The 19,739-nt window shown below is 47.3% G+C and overlaps 1 protein-coding gene across 1 annotated transcript in view; it reads right to left on the reverse strand.

Moving 5' to 3' along the window:
- Positions 1–19,739, reverse strand: part of Tln2 (talin 2) — a 237,056-nt gene that overhangs the window by 59,207 nt on the left and 158,110 nt on the right. Inside the window, exons 36-40 of the mRNA XM_032911227.1 lie at positions 14,120–14,260; positions 13,440–13,621; positions 11,726–11,858; positions 8,170–8,271; positions 4,925–5,095 (exon numbers count right to left, since the gene is read on the reverse strand). Coding sequence (XP_032767118.1) covers positions 4,925–5,095; positions 8,170–8,271; positions 11,726–11,858; positions 13,440–13,621; positions 14,120–14,260 — 729 coding nt within the window. The remainder of the gene's footprint in view (positions 1–4,924; positions 5,096–8,169; positions 8,272–11,725; positions 11,859–13,439; positions 13,622–14,119; positions 14,261–19,739) is intronic.

Here is a 19,739-nt window from a genome sequence, read left to right on the forward strand (position 1 = left end):
TATCCAATGCTGACCTCCTGAGCCCCAACTTAGGGAGAGGTAGCCCATGTATATGAGCAAAAGAGGTTGCTTTAATTAACTGATTGCATTAATTATTTTTGCCCTGATAATCTGATCAGTGGTCTTTCGTCTCCCATCTTTGGGATTAATGATGTCTAGACACACAGAATTCTGACTTTGGGACAGAAGTGAGTAAATTCATGATCTAGGCTCATTGCTGGCTTTACAGCACGGAGTAAAACAGAACGTGCAACTGCTTTATTGAGCTACGAGCCTTAAAGGTGGCATTGCTGTACAGCACTCTCTAGAGAAAGCTTCCAAAACCACACACTCCCATTACCCAGGCTCAAACAGAAGGGGTGCTTTTTGTTTTTTTCTGTGTTGTAGCTACGGCGAGAACACTACTGACACAATTTTACAGGACCACGTTAAAGTTAAACACACGTTTTAGGAGAGAGGTGAACCAGAGCCAGTCAGAGAATTGCTTTCACCTTCAAGGGTCTTAGGAGTGCAAACTCTTAACAGGAGTGGGGCAATTCTGAAGAGAGACGCTTGTGCTCCCGGCTGACAGACCATTGAAATAATGCTCCCCACATCAATGGGAGGAGAGGCCCTTGGTCCTGTGAAGGCTCGCAGGGGAGTGCCAGGGTGGGGAGGCAGGAGGGAGTGGGTGGGTGGGGGAGCATCCTCATGGAGGCAGGAGGTGGGGGGATGGGATAGGGGGTTTCCAGAGTGGAAACCTGGAAGGGGGATAATATTTGAAACGTAGATAAAGAAAATGTCCAGTAAAAAATGAAAAAGAAAGAATATAGATAAAAATTAATGCTCCCCAAGAAACTGGAATCTCCCCAGGGATTTCATGCTGGGAGAAGGAGAAGGCTGAGTCTTGGTGCCAGTCAGAGACGGAAGCTGTCTCCTAGAAAGAGGTTTCACACAGGTCTGACAACTCACCAGTCAGACTACCATGCAGGAGAGACCAAACACAGACAACGATGACAGTTGGGACCATACCATGGCCCAGATGGCTTGGTTATACGTACTTCTTGCTCTCTACATAAACCTAAACTTTAAAGATGGACTTGGGAGTTACAGGACCCCTTTACTCTCTCTTCTTCCCAATGTGGCTTCAATGAATGAATTATCCTCTGTCCCTCACTATTCCTTGTCTTTTTAACTGGCCCACTGAGGGCGAGTGGACAAACCGAGCTTGTCAGCATACAGCAAAGCAACTTGGGTAGGCACCAAGGGTGCCATAGAAGAGAATAGATCCAGGGTCTGATACTAACCACTTTGAGAATGAGAACATAATTCAGGGAGGGTATCAGTAAATTACAGAATGATCTTTGAACCCCTCAGTAAACACCTTTGCTCTTGGATAGCCCAGAGATAAACTACCTGTCTAACTGGGGATAAGCCGATAAATCCTCTAGGCTTGCTCTCTTTCCTTTATCCCTCCCTCCCTCCCTCTCTCCCTCCCTCCCTCCCTCCCTCCCTCCCTGTGTGTACATGCACATGCTCACATGTGTGTGAATGCATGTGTAGGTCCATGTGCACATGTGTGTGGAGATAAGAGGTTTACCTTAGGTCCTCCTCTTAATCACTTTCCACCTCATATGTTGAGGAAGGGTTTCTCACTGAACCTAGAGCTTACTAACTGGCTAGCCTGGATGGCCGGTGACCCTAAGGCCTCCAGTGCTGCATTTACCTGTGTGCACCGTGGGACATGCTTTGGGGGGCGGCTGGGAATCTGACCTGAGGTCTTTGTTCTTGGGTGGCAAGCACTTTACTGACTGAGCCATCTCCTCAGCCTATGTTCTTCATAGTTGAGCTTTACAGATTTCAGAGGGTCAGCTCAGAGGTCACCTCCTCTGTGTCATCCCTAGGCATGCCCTTCTCACCATGCCTTCTCTTCTCTGAGCTCAGGGGCAGGCTTCATCCTTATTGAACAGCCTGGCCCTAGTCCACACACTGTGGGCTGGCTAAGCACAACAGCTTCAGCCATCCAAAGACATAGCAGGATCTCAATGAAAACACACTTTAACAACCAGCAGCCCTCTGGGAAGCAAAGTGAGCAGGGCAATAATGAGGTCATTATTTTAGGGTCTGGAGTGACTCTTTTATTACCGCTCCTCACACACGAAAAACCACATCTGTTCTTTTTTGGACACATGTCTAAAGACAGCTTCCAAGGAGTCTTTTCCTTCCAGATGGGACTTCCACTACGAAGCCCAGGCCAGCAGGCAAAGACATCAGAGCAGTTCGGAAAGCGGGAGAAGACGGGAGTGGGTCTCAAACTTTAGGGGTCGGGGCAGGCAATGATAATGCTCTCTGGGGGGGGGGATGAGCATGTGGCTTGGCTTGGGTATTGCATAAAGCAAACGTGAAGGGGATTCTATAGAAGAGAAGCGGGGAGAGATGATGCATCTGGAGCTCAGGGGCCACAAGCATGTGCCTCTGTCCTGTCTTGATTTATTACCTACCTGATAGGCACAAGGGTATCAGCGCATGCTAGCCTCAAACTTCCTCATGTAGCTGGAGACCTTGGACTTCTGAGCCTCTTGCCTCCTCCTCCCAAGAGCTGGGATTATAGGTGTATGTCACCACTCCCAGCTGGAATAGAATCCAAGGCTTGGTGGATGCTGGGCAAATGCTCTACCAGCTGAGCTGCGTCCCACAGCCCTGTTTTTACACGCTATTCTCATTCAGATTTAACATTGCTGCTTAGTAGAGGAGATGAAGAAATGGATCAGGTTGCTAGCAAGAGGTGGCCTGGGGATTTGATTACTTATATGTTTGACCCAGACCCCAAGTGTTTGCTTAACCAAATCAAAACTACTGATAACTACTTAAGATGGGGCAGAGGTCTTTGTTATTGGTCACCACCTGTCATATCACACCATCTGATGTAAGAACTAGTCTTACATTTCTAGTCACTACTTTCCTATGGGAACTGTTACTATGGAGCGCTGGTACTGACTATGAATGTGGCCAGCCATGAGGGTCCTTAGGGAGCTTTGAACTCACAGTCCAAGCAGATATACCAGCATCTTCAAAGCCCGGAGAACTCCTACTTGATAGTCTATTGGCACTGAAAGCTTCATGTGAAGTTGGAAACACGTGGCAGGAAAAAAGCACCAGGGACAAGCCTGCTCCAATCTGAGGGGTACTACAGAGGGCTCGGCCCAATCTCTGGACTCCCACTGCTGACCATCATAGTCAAAGCTGTGTCCACTGTGTTTTCAGTCCTACCCCACTGTTTTGGTAACTAGACTTATTATTTCCAAAAGACTTTGAACGTTTGGAGGGTTGAGACTGGCTCTTAATTAGTTTAGTATCCAAATTATACCCTTAAAGGTTGCTAGGTACATGAAAGGTGGGATGCGGAAAAGGCCAGGTCTCTCTGCCCTGATCCTGCCAGTAAGTCAAAGCCACTTTTACAGTTGGATGCTCTAACAATGTGGATTAAAAGGGGGCTCACAACTACATGTAACTCCAGCTCCATGGGATCGAATGCTCAGTTCAAACACTTAAGAATACCTCCGTTAGGCATGGGCACGCACACGCAGGCACACATGCACAAACATAAGTAATAAAATATGGATCTGTCAATATTAGTTGTCAACCTGACAGCCTAGCCCCACTTCGAGATCTCAGTCGAGGGACCGATTGTCTTTATCAGGTTGGTCTGTGGACATGTCTGTGACAGACTTTCTTAATTGAGGGCCCAGTCCATTTTGGCTCACACCATCTGTAGGCGGGTGGTTCTGTGTGTATAAGAAAGCTGGCCGAGGATTGGAGCGGGACTATCTGGGCAGGTAAGCTGCATTCCTCCATGGTTCCTGCCTCTTCCAGGCTCCTGCCTTGAGTTTCTTCTTGATTTCCCTCGGTGAAGGACTGACTTGGCAGTGTAAGTTATTTACTCCTCTAAGTTGCTTTGGGTCAGAGCAACAGAAACAGGTGGTGCTGTTCTAGTGGCAGGTAACAGTGTTTAAGGCCACCGCTAGCTGCCATGCCTCACGTGGAGGTCATACTCCTTAGCAGAGAAGATGAGACGTGTGAGTGTACCTTTGCCCAACTTCTTGTCCAGCTGTGCTCATCTGCATATTCCAGACCCTAGGCTGCTTACAGAAGGCCCCACATTCTTTTTGTAATTCCATGTTACGTCCACGCTGCTGCTGAGTTGTTTACTTGTATATGTGTGTGTCTGAGTTTGTGCATGTGCACCATGTATGTGGAGACCAGTAGAGGCCACTGAGTTCTAGGCACTGTGAGCTACTTGATATGTATTTGGAACGGAAGCCAAGCCCTTGAGAAGCACAATAAGCACTCTTACCTCTTAAGCCACCTCTTCAGGTCCTGTTACCTCTTAAGTTCTAAGCAAAATGCAGTACAAGGTCAGTCATCCACGACAGACTGCTGCCGTGTCTGGCTCTTAAAAGCGACTCACTGAAGACATGTCCTCCTTACAAGCTGACAGGGTGTGTGTGTGTGTGAAGGCTGTTACATGAAATTAGCATCTGTTGGGCTGGTAGCTCAGTGGTGAGAATGTTTGCCTAGCATGTGTGAGGCCCCCCAACACTGAAAAATGTAAACCTCACCATCATGCCTTAAGGGAAATCACATTCACCGAAAGCAAATGGCGTTCCTTCAAGCGAGTTAGATGTGAACACCTAGCAGGCACCCAGTGAGTATACCAGCTTATTCCTACAATGAGCATACCACATATTCTTCTGCCCCACAAGTGCTTGCCCACATACCCTTCCAGGGAAGGAGAACTTGTGAGTAACCCTTAACTATATCTGTTTGGAAAGCCACCAGATTATTTCTCTTTTAGACTGGGAAACCAACTTAGAGGTGCTTTTTGAGGAAGGAGACAGCATAGGAGGGACTTGGACTCCCAAGCCCCCGATGCCTTAAAGCATACCTTGGGGTTTCCTCCACCTTCTTTGGCTGCATACAGCATCTGCAGGGCAGACTCTGCGAGAGTTTTGGTCTGGTCTAGCACTGTCATCTGTTGTTGATGGTCCAGCATCTTGGAGGCGACACCGACTGCAGCTAAGATCAATGGCTCAAAGTAGCTTGCCAGCTGTGTCACCTTTCAAGAAAGAAAAATCCCAGATGTATCATGTAAGTTCGGGTCTCCTTTTGGGGGAGCCCCCTTGGTTAGATTTGGAGCAAGGATGAGATGACTCATAGGAAGAGGCGTGCTTGGCTACAACTTGCTTTTTTAAATACTCGCTAGTTAATTATCTATTGCTTGGCTTTTCTTCCTGGGGGAATGCTCCATCTCCTTTCCATATACGGTAAGAAACCCACTCTGGAATTTAGAGGTAGACACTAGACTTATACCCAGCTTTATAAATTGTCAGTTTTATAAGTTAAAACTGTTAAGAATAAGAGACATCCCACAGATTCCGAAGGGAAGGAGGAGAGAAGAGAGTACAGTAACGAGATGGGGGCAGATGAAGAGAATCTGCAAAGCTTTTCAGTAGACAGCCTGACTGGCGTCCTCGCCAAGCACTGGGCCAAGCCTTGGGACTGGAATAAGAGCAAAATGATTTCACCACTGTTGAACTTCTTTGTTTGGCTCAACCTGGGAAAATAAAAAGCTTGTCCAGGGGCTCAGAATGTAGCTCAGTGGTAAATTACTTTCCTAGTGTGTGAGGGGTCCTGGGTATGATCTCCAGTGTTCAAACCAAACCAAACTCCACAACCAACCAACCAAAAGAACAAAACCAAACTAATTAAGACAGCTACCTACTGCCCCAGGATAGGCTTCCAGCAGACAGCAGATCATGCCACATACATACATAGTATGTGTACGCGCATGTGCCGGTACACATACATGCCATACGTAGTATGTGTGCATGTACGTGCCTGAGCGCACGTGCACACACACACACACACACACACACACACACACACACAGAGACAAAGACACACACACACACATTTGGGTGCTCCAGGGTCAAATGTCTTCAGGCCCATCCCCTGTGTTTTTAGCTCTTTGCTAAATGTTTCTCATCCAATTCCTCTGTAAATCTCAGTTCCCATTTTAAGAAGCTGATCCAGATGAAGAGAAACTGAGGCACAGTTGTGGGCTGTACGCTGATGTTATGCTGCTACGAGGTGGAGATGAGACAGGAGGCGGGGCTCACTTCACGGTCTGGCTCTTGGCTCCTCTCTTCTCAAAGACATCCTTTTGCTTTAGTTTTGATTCTAGTTCTGCTGCAGTCACACTTGAGAAGTCCATTACTCAGTGTCTGTTTCTTGCTTTGTAACATATTTGAAGGTGGGGTGGGGGTGATGGAGTGACACCCCCTATTTAACAGCCAGAGGACCATATTTTCACAGCTGGATTCATCTATTTCCATGCTGATCCAACCTACCAGCACCAGTGGCTATTCTAATTCCTCGTTTTGTGCACCATGACTAATTGCTAAGCTTCCCACTGAGGGCGTTTTATGCAGATCTTTAGCCTGTGGCTCCCTTAAGGCTTTTTTCCATCACGTGAAAGGATAGTGTTGTGGGGATGAAGGCGGAGAGGCCATGTCATACAAGCAGGTCCTGGGTCACAAACAAAGCAAGGGTTGGGAGGTTATGGAGACTAGCCCAGTAGTGTGTAGCAGTGTCCAAAGAAAGAATAATAACAGTCACCAGAGCCAACAGTGAGACAGGACCGCCGGCCAGCAAGAAGAATACGTCAGCTCTATTTCTCTCGTTAGGTTATCTTGCAAAGACATCTGAGTAGCGCTGCTGGCTTATTGAGCCTTTATGTGCATTTATATGTGTTTGTACACATGTGTGTAGGTGCATGTGGAGGCCAGAGACTATATCTGGTATTTTCCTTAATTGCTCTCCACCCTATTTTGTGTGTGGGATGTGTGTGTACATGTATGATTGGGTCTGTATGGCCATGTTCAGATGGGACAGCAAGAAGAAATCTAGAGTCTTCCTGGATCAGTCTCTGCCTTATTCCCTAGAGACAGGGTCTCTCACTGAATCTGCAGATCACCATTTTGGCCGGGCAAACTCCCAGGATTCACTGGTCTCTCCCCATCCAATGCTAGGGTTACAGGCACAAACTGCAAATGTTCAGCTTTTTGCGTGGGTCCTGGAGAATCAGTCTCAGGTCTTCATGCTTGTACAGTAAGTACTCTGACTGAGCCACTGTCCCAGTGCTTTGATCTCAATTTCCGGCCTCTCCCTGAACTTGGAGCTTGCAGATTTGACTAGATGTCTTCACGGTTGGTTATAGCCTGGTTACTGGGAACCAGGAATAGCTCTACTTTACAAGGACAGACAATGTGGCTCAAACGGAGACAGCTAACCAGGGACAGAGGGAACATCGATGAGATAGCTCGCGAGCCTCAGAGTCCTGTCTCTGCCTCCCTTGTGCTGGGGTTACAGGTGTGTGTGCCACTGCCTCTAGTTATACAGGTGCTAGGGATCTGAACTTGGGGCCTCACGCTTATAAAGCAAGAGTACCCGATACTTCCCCAAAGCCCTCTGTGGGCATCTTAAAGGAGCCCCTTGAAGACCAGGTGGGTAGCCAGCAAGCAGGGCTTGCTCCCTGCTGCCTTCTTTGTCCAGATGTGGAGGTCCCAGCCTGAGCAGGCAAAGGAAGCCCTGTTCATAGGCACAGGACTTATCCCTTTCCCAGGAATGATGCTGGCTTTATCACCAAAGGCAATAGGGCCCTGTGGTGGCGGTTTGAATGAGAAATGGCTCTTAAGAGACTCCTGTGTGTGAATGCTTGATCCCCCAGTCGGTGGCACTCTCTGGTAAGGTTATGAAACTTTTGGAAGACAGGGTCACTGGGGCTGGCTTTGGGGTCTCATGGACTGACCCCACTCTTCTGTTCGCTCTCTACTCCTCGACTGCAAGGCCAGTCCCCTCCTGCTGTCATCAAGCCTTTGCTGCCATGGTGGACTCTATCCTTTTGGAACTGTCAGCCAAAATAAACCTTACTCTCCCAAGTTGCTTTTGGTCAGGTCTTTATCATAGCATCAGAAAAATAAACCGACTCAGGGACTGATGGGTCTCTCAGGAGTTGAAACGTATAGCCAAAATGTTTAATGCATTAGGATCCTACCTGTTCTCATGTTTATTCGATTAGGAATTATCATGTACCATGTCTCTCAGCAGGATCTCTGGCCTGCACTTTACCTTATGTCCAAGTTGGGCAGCTTCTCCTCGTGCTGCTGTGGCAATGGGATCAATAAGATGCCCTATCTCCTGGACCACCGAGGTCAGCTGCTCCTGTAGGGCCTGAGAGAGAAAGGGTTGTCAAGGTCATTTGTCGACAGTTCCTTACAATGCTGTGTCTTTCTGAAAAGCAATGGGACCTGCATAGTATCAGAGTGCCTGGCTGCTCCCCGGATCCTCCATTCCCTGACTTGCCTTGCTCCCCAGGGTGAGATCCCTTATCCTTCCTCAGATGTAGCAGGCATGAGAGGTTGTGTTTCTCTCACTGGCGCCATTCTCAGCAGCCCTGACAATGGCTGCTGGTGGTATCTTCATGGTCAGCTACACACCCTGATGATGGGGAATGAGGACTAGCTCTACGTTCCAAGAAGAAGAAACAACATGGTCTAAATGGAGACAGCTAATTGGGGACGGAGGGAACATACTGGTCTTGGTGTTCTCAGAACTTAAAGAGGAGGGGGAAAGGGTGATGTAAAAATGAGATCAGGTCTCCGAAGGCTTCACTGATGGCACACCATGAAGGAACCAGATGGGCTACAAGCAGAGCTTAGCTAGACTCTGCTCATTGTCCTTGGTGACTTGCAGGCAAATATTGGAAATGATACCCTTGAGGTATTTCTTATCGGGTCTGATGGTTTAAACTCTCTGCTCCAAATAAATGAGTTTAGGCTGTTAAGAGACAGGGAAAGAAAGCCAGACTGTGCTGGGAAGGGGCAGGTGGGGGATGGGGGAACTTGAGGCCGGAGATGAACTGGAAGCAGTAAAAATCCCCTCCTTTTCTCAAAATCATCTTAGGAACTGTACTGGACAGGTTCAGGGTTAACAGATCAAAGCATGGGCATCATATATGTGTCATCTGAAGAGTGACAATATTCTTTCTGCATCTGTTACTCTGCCACAGAACAACTATGCACTTGAACATAAAGGCTTCAGGCAGAGTTCACTCTGGGAGAGAAAAAGCTTAACAGGCAAGCTTGAAAACAAAACAAAACAACAACAGAGCTAGAGAGATGGGGCAGGCGGAGAGCGGCTTCCCTAAGTGCAAAGGCCTTACTTAGCTAATTATCATCCTCACACAGTTAGTGTGATTATGGGTATGAACGACAGAGACTCCCTTTGGTGTTTTTGGTAGATGGTTTGTTAAAGTCAATATTGTATAATGAAGGATCTTGGGTATAAAGGGGGTACATTTTCTTCCTATTAGGGGAGCTAAGGCAGAGGATGCGGTTTAGAAGGGGTGGTGAGAGGGGGACACTTGTGGGGTGGCAGGCTGTGTCTCACTAAGTTTCCCTAGCTATCCTCACAGAGATCAAGCTGTCCCTGCCGCTGCTGTGAGGATTAACAGTGTGTGAAGCTACCAAACCTGGCTTCATCCGAGCTCCCTGAGCTGGGGGCTGTGTAAGGCGTGGTCTGCTGACGAGTCGTCAACACACACACTTCCTGTGTGTTTACTGCATGTATGTTCAACTTTAAGAACAGGCTTCAAGTAGTAATGCTATCTTTCTACATGGTTACAGTGCTCAGTTCTGCTTCTCACTTCCTGGAATTTTATGTGTGCATGTACAAGTGCATGTGTGTGTGTGTGTGTGTGTGTGTGTGTGTGTGTGTGTGTGTCTGTATGTATGTATGTATGTATGTATGTATGTATGTATGTGTAAAGCCAAAGTAGGACAGACAGCTCTATTAATTAAAACGAGCAATGCTTAAGTTCTAGGTCCACAGTTTGAAGAATAAAGACAGAGCTCATTATCTTTCGTGCAAATCAAATGCCTGACTGTTGGGCATTGTCCTCCTGAGAGGTAAGTATGGATTAAGTAAGGATTGCAAATTTTGATGGGTAGCAAGCAGCAAGAGCAAGAACAGATAAAGTGAGGATGGGGAGATGCTGGGGGGGGGGGAATGTGTGCTATTCAGGCATGGGGCTGGAGCATCTACACCAGTGCAGGGAGTGGGGTACGGGCTGGAGACGGGTGATTCTGAGGACTCACTGGCCAGGCAGTGTAGCTAAGGGTGAGCTCCAGAAGAGTGCATGGGTGTGTACACCCCACACAGGTGCACATATGTGTATAACACATACGCACACACACACACATGCACGCACGCACACACACACATGCACGCACGCACGCGCACACACACACACAAGATAAAGTGGTCTGAAGTAAAAGCTTACTTTTTATTTAAAGTCAGTTGTATTGGAGGGTGTTTTGTTGGGGTAAAAGAATGTTCTCTTAAAGCAGACAGGTGAAAAGATGTTTTGTTAAAGTAAACATGTAAAAAGACTGTGAGAAAGGATTTGTCACTAACGACACACACATATAGGTCTGCCTTATATTATGTTGTTGGGCTTTGTCTGTCACGACTCTATAGAGAAAAATGTACCAAAAAACTTTTGATGATGTTTTTGGTAGATTTTGCCTGTTTTGTGGACTTGGGCATGTTGGCAGAAACAATGTCAGCTAATTCAGACTCATGCGGAGTTTTGCTGAGAGAAACTCATGTGCTGAGATAAGACACGTACTGAGATGTAGGGCTACGGACTACGTGATGCTGAGAGGGAGTATAAATAAGACTTAACACAGTGACGAGGGACTTGTTTACATAGCTAGCTTTACAGCGCGTCTTGGTCTCACATCTTTGTAGATCTTTGCTGAGAGAGACATGGCTGAGGATGTCTCTTGACATCGCCAGTGGTCTCCGTTGTTTTTGTTGACTTGTGTTGGTCGAGCTGAGGCCTGGCTGGCCTGTTAGGTTGTGTCAATGCTGTTGACTTGTTATCTTGACACCATTAAACTAGACGGTTGGTATATTTGTAAAGTGTTTACAAGTAGGTTGAGCTGTCACTGTTAAACCCTGTAAACTATTGGGGTTTTTTTGGCCACATAGATGAGATTTATTGTAAAAAACAATTTTTAAATAGGTCTACTTTCCCCACATCCTAATAACCTTTCTTTTCCACTACCTTTGGTAGGTGGTGGACTAAAAGAAAGGTTAAAGCATTTAAAAATGAAATTTAAAAATTATTAAAAATAAAATTAAAAAAAATTTAAATATACAGTGACCCAAATGCTAAGATGCTAAGCGCCCCCAACACACGCATACAAGATACAGATTAACTTAGGGCACAACTCTTTCCCTCTAGATGGATCAAATCCATTAGAGTTTAATGCTAACTTGCTCAAAAAGTGCAAGAGAAAGCCTGGTCAGCGAGAAGCACTCACACTCTGCATGCCCAGGCCTCCTCTACCAATGTGCACAACTGAACACACACAGCATCTATCTCAGGACAGGATTCCCAAAACGGACCATTTTCCTGCAGACTTCAGCTGCTTGTGAACACTCCTTTAGCAGGTAAGGTCTTTCTCAACACCACCTTCTCAGCACTTGTCCTACACACTCCCACCAACCCTACGGCCTCCCTCTCTGTTCCGCATGGGAGAGCTGTCCATTATCACCCTCCAGCATTAGACATTTAAGTCCTATTTCCTCTGGAGTTTCCAACAGAGCCCCAGCCTACCTCCACAGAGATGTCATCCCTCGTGGCCAGGCTCTGGCTCACTGCCGCCAGGGAGGCCTGCTCGATGTCCCTGATGCACCGGTTGATGCCATCAATGGAGTAGTCACATTCCCTCTGCCCTGGGGCTTTGTCCCTAAAAGGGACAGAACAAACCAAACAAAACCCCATGAAGCTTACGTAAGTCACACCATGCTCCTGTACGGTGGGGCCAGGAGCCTCTGTCCCCTTTCTACATGATCACCTTCACTGAGCAGCACATCTCTGAGGCTTGCTCAGCAAAATGGGCCCAGGACTATGCATTCCTTACTTAACACTTGTACTTGACATAGCTCTATTTCTAGCAGGAAGCCCTTCCTTTCAGGCTAATAGGCAATTGCAAAGGAAACAATTTGAGCTTGGGTGCTTGCCTCCATTTTAAAGTTAAAAACAAAGTGTGTGTGTGTGGTGTGTGTGTGTGTGTACACACTGTATGTGTACAGATGCATGCAACTATTAGGACATGGAGACCATAAGAGGAAGTCGAGTCCTACTTCACCAGTGACTGTGTTGGTCCCTTAAGATAGGGTCTCTCTCTGAACCTGGGGCTACTGTGGCAATCAGCAAGCCCCAGCACTCCTCACTTTTTTGTCTCTCACAGCTCCAGGACCATGAGGACACACCCATCACTGGCTTTTTATATGGAGCTAGGTATTCAAGCTTAGGCCCTCATGCTTCTGCGGCAAGCATCTCCATTGAGCCACCTCTCCAGCCACTGAAAACGAGAGTGCGGCACCACTTACAGTGCCAACACGATACTAGCGTATACGAGTCATAAGCTCATGGCCTACAGTAAGAGCTAAAGTATTCAGAGGGTTTTTCTTTGTAATGCATTAAGAAGGAGTTTAATTATGGCTTTGAACTTCAGAAACAATTAAGAAGCAGAATACCATAACTTAGGAAACACACTACATTTGTTGTAGGATATTCATTTTGGCCACCTTGTGAAGTATCATTTTCTCAGCCTCTGGGTAGTGCCAAGAAGGTCAGGATACTTGGAGTTAGTGTGAACTGCAGAAAATTCCTTTCATCTTATTATCAGGCTAAAATGGTCTGAAGGGCTGGGACTGGAGCCTTTGTCTGACCATGAGAACATGACCTAAGTGCTTCTGCCTGAAACTTCATAGAGGGAAAGTGGAAACTATGACAATACCTACCTAAAAGGTAATGTAGGTAAAATATTTAGAATAATATCTGGTTTATAATAGGTGCTGTTATTGTAGCCAGTACTGTCATGGGTCTCAAAGAGATAAACAGTTTCTTAGTTTGCTTTACTGTTACTTCAATAATCACAAAAACAACCTGGGAAGGAAAGAATTGACTCTTATCTTACAGGCCACAGTCCATCATGAAGGGAAGTCAGAACAGAAACTCAATACAGGAACGTGGAGGCAGGAACTGAAGCAGAGACCGTGGAATAATGCTGCTCACTGGCTTGCTCAGCTACCTTTCTATACAGTCCAGACCCATCTACCCAGGGATGACACAGCTGCACGGGCTGGGCTCTCTCATGTCAATCATCAATAAAAACGCCCCACAGACACACCCAGGTGACTCCACCTTATGTCAAGTCGATGACCAAGATTAGCTGTCACAACAATGATCAACAAAGTGGGCAGAGTTCCCTCCTCCTCTATTCAGATGCAGGCTGGGAACTCGCTCTAGATGAGGGACTGACCTGATAGACGTGATGAGACTCTTAATAGAGTCAGACACAGTGTGAGAGTGCCCAGCCAACACAGACCAGGTGGGTGGATCCTTGGGGTTGATGGCCAGAGAGCGTGCGGTGCGGATGAGGTACGATGAGCTCTCCAGCATGGTCTTGGCTGAGACCAAGATTGGTTCCTGTGCCTGGGAGCCCTGAGATGATCAGCAGAGAAGTGAAGGGTTAGTACAGAGATGGGTAAGCTGGGTCCTAGAAAGTCTTACTCTTTAAGCTGGTACTTCTAACTGACCTGTGGGAGGGAAGCTAGCTAGCAAAACGAGTCCAGGGGAAACAGGGACCCAGGCTTACTCCCTAGTTTATAATAAATAAACTTTCTCTTAAATAGAATTTTTGAATATGACAGACTTCACGAAAGAATCAGTCCCAATCCCAGGCACAAAGATTATTCTCAACATCAAGTTATTATTTCTTAAAAGATAGACATTCACTGAATATAGGGACTGTGTACCAAGTACCATCCATAGCAACAGAGTATGATAGTACTTAGTACTGTGAAATTCTTTGCATGCTACAGTAACATAGTCCATTGGGCACTGACAAAGGCCTTTTGGAGTTTTAACTATCCATGCTCAACCTATCTCATACAGAATTAGCCAATGAGTCTTGAGTTTTAATTGCCGCAGACTCCCTACCTCAGAGCTGATCTGTGCAGGAATGCTGGCAAACTCAGGGTTGGATGCAAATGCTGTCAGGTTCTCCACAGCCTCGATCAAGGGCGTGGTAGCAATTCGACACTTATTGCGGTTGTCTTCAGAGAAATCCCCATCCAGGGCCTAATGGGAAGGAAATGGAGATCCAGCCCACTGAGGAAGGCATATCACTTGTAAGCTACTGCAGTCACCTCCAGCAAAGGAAGATAGTTCCTTGGGAATACTGCTCACCAACAAGTAAGAAGCCACTGGAGAGATCCCTGCTGCCATCCCGAGAGGCCCAGGTATAATTCCTAAGGAATAATCTAGATGTACAGCTCACAGGACAGCCGCTGTGCTGTCAGCTGACTCACTCTTCACTCCCTCCAGCCATGGTGTCACAACTGGCTGCTGGACCGCTTTCTCTCCCACTTCTGAGACGGGATATTCTATTTCCAAATGGAGTAAGTCCATTCCCGCCCATGTGACAAAGATAGCGTGACGCTTCTGACCAACTTGTCTTCCTTCCCTCCTTTCTCCCTTCCCTTTTTTTGTTTCTGGGGATTAAAACTAGAATCCACCCCTGAGCTCAATCTCCAATCGCATACTTCCCACCTACCTAAGTTCTCCATCTAAAGGTATCCCCAAACCACCACTATCTTAGAATGAATCCAACAGAATCCAATGGGAACAAATAGATAAGACCTGCCCAACCAAATGGGCAACTCAGCTCAGCCAACTTATAACACACACACACACACACACACACACACACACACTGGTCTATCTAGTTAAGGAGGTCACACATAAAGGTGCCTATTGCACAATTTCACTCATGAAATACAAAAAGAAGTTACACTGACAGAGGTGTTAGAAGCTGGGTAACACTCTGGAGGGGTGTGTTTGATATGTCTAGCTGGGGACAATGCATGGTGTTCTCCACATGATGTGTATTTCCTTCATACATTTTATGCTTCTTCCTCTTTATTTAATTAATGACAACACCAAGATCAGTGATCAGTCATGTGGCTGACTGATGGCCAGCCTGGTGAGCATCTAGGATGTAACCTGGGATACACGTCAAGCGAGGCTCTCTGACAGTGACCCTGCCTTTTCAGGAATGAAACAGCCTGTGAAACATGGCAGGTGCACTGTCTCCTAGCAGAGGGAGGCAAGGCGAAAGCAGCTATGCTTGCAGAGGAATGCAAATTTCCTTTTTAAATGACCAATTAAACTTTTAAAGTAATCCTTACGAGCAGTACATAAAAGCCTACTCAGACAATTAGCGAACCGGCCGCCCAGAGGCACTGGCGTTACCTGACCAGCTGGGTCTGAGGTGGGAGTGGTCTGCTCCTCAGTGAAGCTAGAGGAGGCAGGCAAAGCAGGTCTGAAGGGCACTTCTGAATAACACGGGCATTCCAGCCAGGTCTTGGCAGCTTGGGATAATAATTACATAGCCACAATGCTAATATTTTCAGAGGAATTCCCATGGGCCTGCTTACTTACCATCCTCAGTAATTATGGTGCCTGGCTTCCTTTGGCTACCACCCTTACCTCACCCAACACACTCTGACCCTACTCTAACCACTTGGATTCAGCCTTTTCTTTAGGCCCACTGGAGACCTTAACCTTGCCTGCAACTTCTTGCTCACATGCAATGGTCCCACCTCTAACTGCCCTCTGGTACTCATAAATGTTGAATTTACATTGCTGGCCCCGGTCACACAGGAAAAGGATCACCTCAGAGCGCTGACCTCACTGTGCTGCTAACATCACAGCCTCCTCCTCGAGGTTGGGTGCTACCAAGCAAGCCTCAGAGGAAGCTGGGGACACCAGTGGGAGGTATGGCGGGTGTCACCTGCAAGGTGGCTGATACAGATGGTCTCAGCACAGAAAAATGAATGAAGCAGGGTCCGGCCATTGTGAACTCTGGAGTCTGAGGTGTTTGGGCCCCAGCTCCACAGGTCACACTGCCTGGGTGCTAAAATGATATGGCTTCCTTTCTTCCTGTCATCTTTCCAACGCAGGCCCGCTCCTTTCCTACCTCCTTCTCTGCCAGGATGGAAAATATCTGCCTATGTCACCAACCTTCATTTGAACTTACACAAACTGAAAAGATGGCTATGTCCCTGATGTAAATCTCAAGGCTCAAGACATGGTACTAGCTCCTTTTGCTCAGCACGGATCCTAAAAAGCACATCTCATAGAGTCCATTGCTATTCATGGGAGCTACAACAAAAACTTATATATTACCCACCTGCTTCAGCTTTCAAAAGGGAGAAGCTATTTCCTCAAAAGGATGCATTTGGCATTAGAAAGGATGATCTGTAAAAAGTTATTATTTCACTTCCAAAGTTTGCCTCCACTAGATATGACTGAGGCAACCCAGGTAAAATGGACACTCAAGTAAGCCCCACAGTGAAATGCTGAGTAAATGCAAATGCTTCCTTGTGTCTGTCTCATATCACAGAAAGTCTCTTCAGCCATCCACTGAAGGGTTAAGTTCACTTGGTTGCACATTCAAACTCATGGGGACAAGAGCATTCTAGACACCCCCTCCCCCCCAAACCCGATTCTCGCGTGTCTTTGGTCTAGTCTCACAGGTACCTAGGGAAAACATCCATGGACCTAAGGGGTTAAAGATCACTGAGTACTGCTTCGTTCTCACAATAAAACTGGCACCTGGAAAGCCACACACTTTACTCAGGTCACCCTGCTACTTGCTGTCATGTCAAATCAGCACTTGAGACTCCAATTCTCTTCTTCCTTACAAATCCTAGATGCCATCAAAGGCAGCAAGGCCTAAGATAGTCCAGAATGTTCCCCACCCCCGTCTGAAGAACTCTACTGGTCCAAACCTAAGGATGACCAAGAAAACATACTCACAGCCAAGTCAAATTCAATCAGAGGGAGCTGGATTGGGTGCTGCGGCGCTCACTGGAAGTGCCTAATTGCAAAAATCTGAGCACTCGCTCTGCGGTGAACGACAAGGCCAAACTTCAACTTCTCAGCAAAACAAAAGCTGGGGTTGCATAATTTCCACTTGGCACTCAAACCTGAGTGGCTGCACATTTAAAATAACATTCCATTCCACACATCTGATTCAAGGCTAGGTAATGAGCAGAATGGACGGAGAGAAAATAGGCAAGAGGGCAGGCGTTGTGTGGACCTGGGGCAGACATTCAGCCAGTGTCCTTGAACTCCGCCAGCCCTTCCTGGAAGGAGAGTCTGAAATGCATCCTTGCTGGGCATCCTGTTTTCTCCCTTCTTCAGGACTGGAGGGTGCAGCAGCTGGGCACAGCCTCATGGTGCAAGGCAAACACACTAAGGAGCAAGTATGGCGAAGGATACAGCTGCGGTACTGAACTATTCAGGAAGCACTTGTTTTTCTGATACACAGGGTACTTATCCATTCCTTCGATAGGAGATCCATCCAGTACAGAGCAGGGGGCACCAAGGATGCAACCTCTGCCATTTTCTTATTAGTGAGTGAAAGGCAGAGCTCAGGGACTGACAAACCTTGCCACACACTGCAGACTGAAAACTCTGGGCACCCTTTGACAAGCTGCGGTAAAAGGTTCATCTCTGTTCCCCTCACAGTGATGCTGGCTTGCAGAGATGCTCATGGGAGACACAGGCTTTATGTGCTCCATATTACAACCACCCGGCTTCCTCTGATGCTCTTCTCAGGCCTATCTTTTAGACAATCGCATGAGCTCATTTGCTGCAGGGATTTGCAGAGGGATTGACACTGTGAGGAGAATGTGAAAGAAGAGTCGATCTTAAGATCTTAACAGACAGATCAGAATTTAAAAGTGAAGAGGCAGCGGGACAGAGAAGTAAAAGGAGAAGAAGAGGCTGCAGGAGAGAGGGGCAGCAGGAGCAGGAGAGGCTGTAGGAGAGAGGGGCTGCAAGAGCAGGAGAGGCTGCAGGAGCAGGAGAGGTTGCAGGAGCAGGAGAGGCTGCAGGGGAGAGGGGCAGCAGGAGAGAGGCTGCAGGACAGAGAGGCAGCAGGACAGAGGGGCAGCAGGACAGAGAGGCTACTGGAGAGAGAAGCTGCAGGAGCAGGAGAGGGGCTGCAGGAGAGGGGCAGCAGGAGTTTCTAAGGTCTCCCCTCCCCTGCACTGTTTTATAACATCAGAAAGTGACTGACTTTTAACTGAGAAAAGTTAATTATGCAGCAAGCAACAATGACATCACAGCTTTTAGCTACACTGTCCTTTCCACCCTCAACCCCCAGACTTACAGTCATGCTCTGTAAACACAGCCAGGGCTTTTTCCCCAGACAGGAGGGATGAGCTCATCCCCTCTGTTCCAAGGAGCCCAAGAGCATGCCGGAACTGAGGACAGGGGCTCTGGGACTTGGGCTTGAATTCTCATCTATCATTTATTGGCTGGTTTACCTAGGCGGTTACTTAACTTTTGTGTCTCAGTTTCCCATCAGTAAAACGGGCACGATAAATACAGCATAGCCGTGTGCATGAAATTGAGCAGCATACACAAAGCATAAAATATACACTTAAAAACGGAAGCTTGTTACTTGCTAATATCATACACTACGATGGCGAGGGAGTCATGCTGCCATGAGGGTCCTGGGGCACCAGGACACTGGATTTAATTTGTTTATTCATTCTCCATCTAGTTTCTTGTATCCTTCAAGCACAGAGGCCTTTTGTTTGCTTTCAAAATGACTCTCTGTTGAAACAGCTAAGGAACTGCTGACTGGGCTGACTGGTCTTGCTTTCACCAGCCAGCTTCCAGCTGCTGTAGGCCGGATGGATGCTCTTTCCTCTGCTCTCTGCAAGGCTTACTCTGACTGACTTCTGCATGGAGACTGTACAGAAGTTTTTGCAGAAAAAGAAAAAAGTCAAATTGCAGTAAAGCTGGAATCCCTTTCACTGAAGTCAGGCTTGGGATGTTGCTCAGTGGGAAAGTAAGCACCTAGTGTCAGGTCCCAAAGAAACCAGGGACAGATGACTGACTGTGGTGCCCATTAGCAAACCAAGGCACCCGCAGGCCTCCAGGCTTACTCGGTATCTGTGGCACCTCTCAACTCTTCTCACCATACCCCCCCACCCCCCATGTTACCCTCTCTGCCTCCAGGGGCTTGCTTCTCATCCTCCAAGCTTTTCTCTCCCGTACATCCCTGTCGACTGGGCCACATCTTCTCTTGGTTCTTTTGGTCCTCAGCTCCTCTCTAGGTCAGCTTGCCTTCTCCCCTCTTCTGTCCCAATTTAGTCTGGACTCCTCCAGAAGCTTCTAGACGTATCTCCCCTCATAGCTACAATAAAACCCTTCCCCTCAACCACACCCGGGAGTGGTCGTGTCCTCATTTCATTTACTTCAGGATGCACAAAGCCACTGGTTTGATTCCCTACCACCACTCAAAACTGTAAACAAACATTCCCTTTCCTCTCGGCACCAACAGGTTTACAGAGGACTGGTATCTTGCCTCCCGGCTCCTCTGAAGGTTGTGGGGTGAGGGAGGAGGCAGAGACGACACTGGGGTGTGTTCCTCTAGTCTGCTGTCCAGGTTTTGCCTGTTTTCCCACAAGGCTGGCTGCCTGATCTGTGCGCAGCCCTAGCTTAGAGCACCCACCTACAAAGACCGCTGTCTGATCAA

This window comes from Rattus rattus, chromosome 8 (genome assembly GCF_011064425.1).
Source record: "Rattus rattus isolate New Zealand chromosome 8, Rrattus_CSIRO_v1, whole genome shotgun sequence".
Classification (NCBI taxonomy): Eukaryota; Metazoa; Chordata; class Mammalia; order Rodentia; family Muridae; genus Rattus; species Rattus rattus.